This window comes from Pteropus vampyrus, unplaced genomic scaffold, assembly GCF_000151845.1.
Source record: "Pteropus vampyrus isolate Shadow unplaced genomic scaffold, Pvam_2.0 Scaffold117, whole genome shotgun sequence".
Lineage (NCBI taxonomy): Eukaryota > Metazoa > Chordata > Mammalia > Chiroptera > Pteropodidae > Pteropus > Pteropus vampyrus.
In genome coordinates, this window is record NW_011888898.1 from 2,532,593 (window position 1) to 2,541,385 (window position 8,793).

The 8,793-nt window shown below is 52.3% G+C and overlaps 1 protein-coding gene and 1 long non-coding RNA gene across 12 annotated transcripts in view; both read right to left on the reverse strand.

Annotated features, from left to right (window-relative positions):
• BCAS4 (breast carcinoma amplified sequence 4) overlaps positions 1-8,793 on the reverse strand; it is a 56,190-nt gene that overhangs the window by 29,510 nt on the left and 17,887 nt on the right. For 10 of the 11 annotated variants that reach the window (XM_023534065.1, XM_023534068.1, XM_011365976.2 and 7 more), the window contains one exon: positions 678-779. In XM_023534065.1, the coding sequence (XP_023389833.1) occupies positions 678-779 (102 nt within the window). Of the gene's footprint in view, positions 1-677; positions 780-3,403; positions 3,547-8,793 lie in introns of those variants that run through there. The other variant, XM_023534072.1, reaches the window with a different exon arrangement.
• Positions 8,309-8,793, reverse strand: part of LOC111743630 — a 1,697-nt gene continuing 1,212 nt past the window's right edge. Inside the window, exon 2 of the long non-coding RNA XR_002781803.1 lies at positions 8,309-8,456. This is a non-coding gene — a long non-coding RNA (uncharacterized LOC111743630). The remainder of the gene's footprint in view (positions 8,457-8,793) is intronic.

Below are 8,793 nucleotides of genomic sequence, written 5' to 3' on the forward strand. Positions count from 1 at the left end.
ATGCCCTTCGTCCGGGAGATGGGACAGCGAGGGTACCAACTTTGCAGGGCAGCAAGGAGAAAAATGAGAGGCCATGCAGCTTAGCCTGGTGCCCACACGTGTAACGGATGGGGGAGATAAGGCAGGAGTGAGGCCATAGGGCACGGCGGGGACTGTGGTGACCGCGAGAGGACATGCCTCACGTGAGGCGCAGCTGCCACCAGCTCCACGAGAATATACAGCTGGGGGTAGGAAATGTTCTGTTTCTCAGTGTGGGCCATCTCTCCCTGGGAGATTACATGCGTAAAAATTTGCCGAACTGGACACGGGGATGTGTGTGCTTGATGTCTTTACACCTCGAACAATAAACAGAAGAAAGTACTTAGAGAAATGTGAGCCCAGGGTCAGAAAACTTCCGAATTTCCAAAAGCAGTTTAACATCCAGATATTTTTATATGAAGTACCCAATTTTTTAAAATAGGATACTTTCTATAAATTCACATTTGTCACATTTTTTAAAAAAATGCCACGTGAGCGTAGGCCCCCTTATGCCACCAACCCGGCCGACTGGGTCTAACGGGTCAACTGGGTCTAACGCCTGACACTCTCGAGGCCAGATTAGCGTCTTGGAAGAGGGGACAAAAGAGGCAGAACTAATCCACCGGTCTCACAAAGAAAGCTCGTTTTCCTATACCCACCTCCAGCTGGTCCACTTTGGTGTAGATGCCACGCATTTCTGTCACCTTGGCCTTAAGGAGTGGGATGTTTTCCTCCAAGATCTGTGAAGTGTCGCTTCTGATCTGCAAGGAACAAAACAGCTCATCAAGCACTCTGCCCTGTCACCACATCCTGCGGCCCGTCTCTGGGATCGGCCGGGGTTTGCAGAGACCTCACCGATGGCTGAGACATTGAGTGGCATCCCGCCCAGGGACAGGCCCAGGAGTAACCCAGAGTCCCAGACCCACCCAGTTATTATTTACTGAACCGAAAACTGTTTCCCCAAACTAAACATCTTCATTTTCTAAACCACTGAACTGGACAAACGCAAAGAATCATAATCTCTAAACCAAAGTCAAGGTGAGTCGAGCTTTCCCTGCACTGGAATTAATAATACTAACAAGTTAATAGCAATCATTAACTTGGTAACGAAAGCCATGACGTATCAGGGAGCCTCCTCCAGGCAGACACTGAGCTGAGCGCTTCCTGTGCTCCATGCACCTCGTTTATTTTTCGATTTCTTCTGCGTAGAGGGACCCAAAAGTGACTGTGAACTTTATGAAGCCACCACCTCTCTTCAATCACTGAAATTAGACACTTAAGCCTCTGTTTTCTTTGAGCTGAATGGACGGAGCCCAACCCTTCTGTATGTGTGTGAAAGAGATTCCATTTCCGTGTTATCATGTCCTTACAGGGCAGAGAGGCAGCTTACACGCCGCTCTTAGGTGCTAGGGGCACCTGAATCCCCTGGGGGATGCCTGTCAAAGGCTGCTCTCCAGGCCCCTCTGAGCCTGGTCTGCTTTGTCTAGAGTCGGCTGGTAATCTGTGTTTTCAGCCAAGCTCCAAGGCTATGCGAGAGTAGGGGTCTGGGGACATTCAGAGAAACACAAGTTGGGCACATTAGGAGCTGGACTCGGGATGCAGACTAGAGTTTAATTTAGCTCTACCCACCATGAGCGGTGGGACCTTGGGCAAGTCACTACACCTTTCTGAGCCCTCCTTTGCTTACCTAGACAGGGAAGCAATTGCAGTGGCCTCCGTGTCCTTGGAACGCTGTGAAGATGGAACATTCAGCAGAGTGTCTGACATGGGGCGTGCAGGCAGCTCCTGACATAGCCCTCAGTCATCCCCACATGCTGGAATCCACGCCCTGGTGTGACCTCTCCCCTAGCCTGTGGGCTGGCCCTGGAGACTTGCTTCTGATGAAGAGGAGTCAGCCAAAATAAGAGATGTCACTCCTGAGACGAGGTTACAGAGACTGTCAGTCCATCTCGCTGGCAGTCTCCCTCTCTTGCTGGCTCATCACCCGCCCCCCACCCCCCAACTTTCCCTCTCAGTCACTAGCTTTGGTGAAGCAAGTTGCTATATGGCAGGGAACTGGGGTGGCCTCCAGCCAATAGCCAGTGAAGAACCGAGTCCCTCAGTGCAATGACCCACAAGAAAGTGAATCCCACCCAGAACTAATGACATTCCCTGGATGCGATCCAGCCCTGACTTGAGCCCTGAGATGACCATGGCCTTGGCCAATGCCTCAACAGCAGCCTGAGAGAGACCCGGGACCACAGGACCCAGCCAGGCTGCCCCCAGAGTCCTGACCCACAGACACTATTAAATAAGAAAGGTAACTGAGTTTGGGATGATTGGTTATGCAGCGACAGGTAACTAACACAGGTGACAACTCAGCACAAAATTTTCATTTTAAAAATGTTTTTGAAAACTACCTGTGTTTCTTCCTCTTTCTGCCTAAGTACAGGACACGTCTTGTGGTTCTCATCGGATTCCGCTCCCACCACCCTTCAGGACGCCACCTGCTCGCTCGCCCTGGGTTTCTTGGAAGCCACCCCATGGTCCTGCATGTCTGAAACCATACTCCTCTCCAGGTTCCCCTCCTCTGGTCATGGCACTGCCATCTCTCCGGGCGCCTGACCCCAAGCCCACTGTCCTGAAGTACATTCCTTCCCCCTGCCCTGACCCCATGAGGTCGAAGCTCGGCCCCAGGACGGGGGCATCTGGCTCAGGCTGCCAGGCCTCAGTCTCTGCCCTGACCTCCCTGGGCCTCAGTGTCCTCATCTGTAAAATGGGGATCATACCAGTGCTTCTCTCGAAATAATGCTCTGGGGACTGAACGAGATCATCTGTGGCTGGACGTGGCTCACGGATGTACCTGATCTGACTCACCAAGTGTTTCAGTTTTTAAATTTGACTGAATTTCCAACTTTGAAATTTGAATGGGGTTCCTAGGAGAAACGGCCGATTCCAGGGCTGAGGTAGGGGAGACAGAAGAGCCCGGAGCACCCTGTAGTGCCAGCTGGTAAGGAAATGTTAAAAAAAAATAATAAAGGATGGGCCAAAGCTAGAACAATCTGAACAGCAAAATAAATAGCGTAATATTGGATTATAACCCAAAGTATAAAATAAATACACGCAAGTCTCATAAGAAGGAATGACTGAATAGGCTACAGGGCGGTCGGGGGGCCGGGGACTCGTTATGTCACTGTGCAGAAGCCTGACCAGGGCTGACACCCCAGTGATGTCCCATGGGTGTCACATGCCTCTTGATAAGCTGTGATGAGAAGGCACCTCGCCCCCGTGGCCTTCTCTCCAGACGGCCAGAGCCCCCCGTGTGAGCGCACACGCAATGACCATCAGGCAGTCCAAGAGCGAAGGGCCCTCTGCAAACCACCTGACAAATACTCCTTCCAACTGCCGAAAGCAGGGAAAGTGTCACCGGCTGCAGGAGACACGGCCCCTGGATGCAGGATGGGATCGTAGACGGTGTCGCCGGACGAAGACGCCCGCGGGAAGCTGGTGGGGTTCAGTGAGCAGCAACGTGCCGTGTTGGTTTCTTAGCTTTGACGAAAGTCTGGGGTGACGTGAGACATTCACAAAAGGGAAACTGCGGGGCGGGGGAGGGGGGGGACACGGGAACTCTCTGTGCCACCTCTGCGACTTCTCCGTAAACCTAAAACTATTTCACAATAAAACACATGAAGTATGGCTTAAAAATACCGAACTGATTAAGTCTGGATTTACAGCTTCTCTTAAGAGTCAGCAGCTTTGGCAGCGCTGGGCCTGTGGCTCTCCAGCTACCCCAGGCTGAGCTGTGCGTGGCTCAGGCCCCTGGTCTGGGTTTCCACAGTCACCGCCCGTCCCTAATGCCTCGCCCGCCCCCTTCGCTTGTGTCCATATCCTGCCTGACTCCCGCAGGCACCTGCATTTGCTACCGTGATGGGGAAAAGTCCTCAAGAACGCCTTTGTTTCCCCAAGGCCACGTCTCTCGACGAGGGCAAATTCAGGAGAAATCACCATGATGCAATGAAGGACAGAGAACTCATGGCCAGGTCAGAAAACAGAGGATCGAATGCTATTTTCCTTTCTGCTAATTTCTAAAGAAACAAGTTGGGGTGGGGGCAGTGAGCGCTGGGTGGGCCTGGTCTCCGCAGCCTACGGGAGAGAAGGGAATGCTGCAGAGAGGAGATTCACCGAGCGCTGCCCACAGCACCGCCCCGCCTTCCATCCGAAGGGACAGGAAGAAGAGAGGTGGTCTGAGGGCCAAGTGAGGAAGCCTGTTTCTAAAGGCGCAGGCAGCAGGGAACTACCCAGACCAGCCCAGAAGGCGGGCTGCAGGTGTGGGGGAAAGTAGAGGGTGATCTTTGGGGTCTGAGGGACCCCCAAACCTTTCTCTTGGTTTCTCCATGAACTGGAAATCATGTAGGCTGGGTCAAGGGGGCATGACACCAACACCCCAGGAGCGGTCGCCATGTGCTGGGAATGCCATGTGAAGAGGAAATAGTTCACCTTCAACCTTATTTTGTCGGTGATAAAACTGAGAAAAACTCAGAAAAACTAAATGAGCTGGCCCGAGGTCACAAAGCTACAAAGCGAGACACGGGGGATTCCAAACCAGGTTGGTTTGAAGCCACTCCCCTCCCAAACGCCAGAGGTCTGCAGACACGTCCTATCAGACACATGCAGAGCCAGGCCGCATCGTCTCTAAAAAAACCAAAATCGACAACACAACAGCATCACCAAGATAGGGGCCAAGATCTAAAACTGAGGAAATTTTCTTTGAAGACCCAGATTTCTGGCTTCTTGTGAAAAAATCAGAAGACCCGGGCACCTTGAGCCCATGTTCCATGTGGCAACGATCAGCTAGAGCTGGGAGACAGCTGCCCCCTTTGGTTAACCGCAGTCCCCACCACTCCCGAGAGCCTCCCCGACATGGCGTCCGTGGGACTTTTCTTCTTCAATGGGAGTCGAAGGAAAGCAACACGTTTCTCTCCTCACACCCAACCTGCTACACATCATCCCATCACAAGCATCTGAGAACACGCGCTTTGTATGTTACCAAGAAGAGCAAAGAGATGTCCGTAAGGGATCAATGCTTTTTGAGCCTCTGCCGGGACGAACCACCCAGCCAGGATTATTGGTCTGGAGGCCTGGCAGACCCTTCCTCCGCCTGTTCTCCCCTCTCCCCAAGCTGGCCTCTGGAGCCCAGAAGTCTGGGCAGCGGATGTGGGGGTTATCGCAGAGCAAAGACGGCTGTGGAAGATGATTCAGGGCCTCCAGGAAGGAAAGCCAAATGCACTTGACCCAAGAACACACACCAATGCCAAATGCAACTGCTGGGCTGAGGCCAACGAGAAATTTTCTCCATTTATGTGAGCAAAGTGAGAGTCTGCTCCCTGGCAGAAGGTGGGCCCCAGGCCATGGGGGTTTCAGAGGGCTGGGACGAGCTGCCCAAACCCCAGAGGGCACTGAGTGGGAAGGCCTTACAAATCGTTGTCTGTGGATAACCTCGTCCCTGTCTGTGGATAACCTCGTCCGTGTCACTACCCTCGGGCGTTTTGATAGTGAAGGAGATAATCTCGGTAGCCATCTTGTATGGTCATAGTATGGAGCAGATGCGGTACTGAGCAATTGTTCTTAACCTGAGTGTAAATGACATACCGTAAAGTGCTCAAGCCTTAACTGGACAGCTTGGTGAATTCGTACGTGTGTTTACACCTGTGTAACCACCACCCAGGCCAATGTATGGAACACCCCATCACCCCGCAGACTCCCTCATGCCTCGCCCCAGGCACGGCACCCCCCAAAGCTAAGCGCTCTCCGATGGCCATCACCACAGACCAGTTTTGCCTATTTTCACACTTCATATTAAAGGAATCACACAGAATGTGTTCTTGCATCCGGATTCCTTCACTCAGCGTCCCGTCTGTGACAGTTATCATGATGTGCACGGGAGTCCACTCTTTTCCATTGTCGTGCAGGAATAAACAATGTATTCACCCATTTCTACTGTCAATAAACACATGGGTTGTTTCCGGTTTGGGGCATCACAAACAGAGCTGCTCTGAACACCTGTGCATGAGTCTTTGTGGACACTTGTTTTCATTTCCCTTGGGTAATGGTTTTGGATCAGAATTGCCAGGATGTAGGGTAAGGATACATTTGACTTTATAAGAAACCACCAAACCGTTTCCCAAAGTGCCTGTGCCTTTTTGCATTTCCACCGGCGAGTGAATGAGAGGCCCAGGTGCTCCACGGCCTCGTCTACACTTGCTATATCGTCTGTGCTTTTCATTTTGGCCACATCCCTGCCTCATTTATTCCTCCCGATAACTCTTTGGAGATGGATACCATTGGTAGTAGGTTAAAGATGGACCCGAGTTCTTTACATTCCTTCCATGAAGAGGGAGGGGCCATGTACTCTCCCCTTGGATCTGGGTAGGCTATGGGACTGCTTTGACTGGCAAAATATGACAGAAGTGACGCTGTGTCGATTTCCATACACAAGCCTCCAGAGACATGGCATCCTCTTCTTCTGTCTATTGGAATGCTTGCTCTGGGGGCCGAATCGCCATGCTATGAGGCGGCCGAGCTAGCCATATGGAGAGGCTGCAGGAGGAGAGGCATGCCAACCAGTCCCCGGCCAGCCCTCCCAGCCAAGACATCTGGCAAGTGAGAGAAGGAGCCGTCTTAGACATCCCCAGCCCAACGGGTACCACAGGGCTCAGACGAGCCACCTCCTCTGTGCCCTGCCCTGGCCCACATCATAAATGGGTTATTTTACACAACCAAGTTCTGGAGGAGTTCAATGCAATCGATAATCAGAACCATTATCTCCATTTCTACAGAGGAGAAAATAAAGACACAGAGAAGCGCCATGCCGTGCCCAAGGCCCCACAGTAGGAAGGGTCAGAGCTTGAAGTGGCAGCAGCTGGCGTTATATCGAAGGTCAAGCCAAGTTACGGGCACAGGGTATCGAACCCCAGTTATAGAGAGTGATCGAGGACAAGCCAGCAGGGGAGCTAACGCATTAGACGGAAGCTGGACTCTCGTTTCTAATAGCCTGGTTTTATCAGAAACGAAGTGGCTTCTCTCAGGACTGTGCACCAGAGAGCCTGGCTTCTCTTGGACCTGCAACTTGATCAGTAACTGCAACTGGCCTGTGGCCAAGACAGGGACCCGAGGACAGTGGTCCATGACGTGATATCACCTGTCCCCAAGAGGTCTCCAATTCATCCCAAGATTGGATTAAAAAAGAAAAGGAGACCCCTAGCTAGGGCTGGTAGCTGGACACCTCTCTGTGTGCCAAGGAGCCCGCAACACCTGGACTTGGATACAGCAGGTAAGCTAAGCATCAGCTGTTGGGGTGTCAGCATTGAGCATCGATGCAGGGGCTGCAAATCCCAAACGCCTCCAGGGCCACAAGAGCAGCGTGCTAGGCGCATTCTACCAATGTAGACACGCTCGTTTGCACATAAACACACTGAAACGGTCTTCACTGCCACGGGAACTGCATTCTCTTCCATTTCTTGAAACGGGGCCCTCTTGGTCCGGTCTTATTTGCTTGCTTTCAGTAGGGCCCAAAGTACAGAGAAACACACTCTACCATGAAACACGCAAGCACATGATGGATGTGGCTGGCTGTAGGGTCAGGGAGGCCCCCACAGGAAGCCGTTGGGACAGCGGCAGGCAGGAGAGCACACGTGCGGTCCACAGAGGATGGCCATCATGCAGCTCTGACTGATACTGGCCAGGTGGGAACAGGCACCCAAGGGCAGGTGGACGCACGTCTTTGTTTTTCTAAGACAAGCCAGAAACCCAGATTTTTTTTGTCTGATGTTGTACAAATGTCCGCAGCTGATTTCTTTTTTCCCCCCGGATGGGGCCTATGGCTCACCTGTGTTTGACCTCAGTTAAAATCTTTGCATAACTGCATCTCCAGGCTCTGAGCTCAGAGAGGGCCTTCTCGTTGCTGCACAGTCCTGGGCCGCCTGGCGATACACACACACCGACTTCGCAACACGGGAAGGCCTGGCGGTTCTCAAGGCAAGGGTGGCCTGGGCCCCCACTGCCCATCCGAGCTGACGCCCTTCCTCAGCTCTCCTCCTGGGTGGCTGGCGGCTCTTCGAGGATGGGCTGGGATTTGTCAACAAAAATGCCCTCGGATCACCCGTCCACACCATCTTCCAAATCCGCCCTCTGCCTGTGGGTCCTCACGGTCCACACTGTGTCCAGTACACTATACCCTCAGGCCAGTCCCTCTGCCTGAATGCCCACCCTCCCCAGCAGTTGAATTCTTTCTATTCCTGCTTCAACCCCCAAATTAATCACCACCTGTTCTGCAAAGCCTTCCCAATTTCCCAGGCAGAATTTAACGCCTCTGCTTTTTTTTTTTTTTTCTTTTTTAAAGCAAACTAAGTCTTAGGATTATGTGCCCGGTTCCTTCAAGACTCTCCTTCCTTTTTCAAGACCTCGGCAGCCTCTCTTTGCACCTGAACGCACCATCGTGACAGGGGAAACCACAGGACCCAATCAGAGGAGGGGCCCAATGTTTGAAGGAAGACTATATGGGTCATTCAAAGTCTGTCCTGTTACCCAGCTCCCCGCTGGACCCTCGTCTGAACTAAAACATCGGCTCTCGAGAGAAAAATACACAGAGGTCCTTGTGGGAACACTTCTAAATTATTCACTGCTATGTCCCCGAGGCTGACATAAGGTGGGTCTGTTGAATGAACGCGGAGGACGTGGTCCCCGTCCCATTGGGTTGCTTCGAGGAGAAAGGAGATGATACAGGAAACAGGCTTTGTG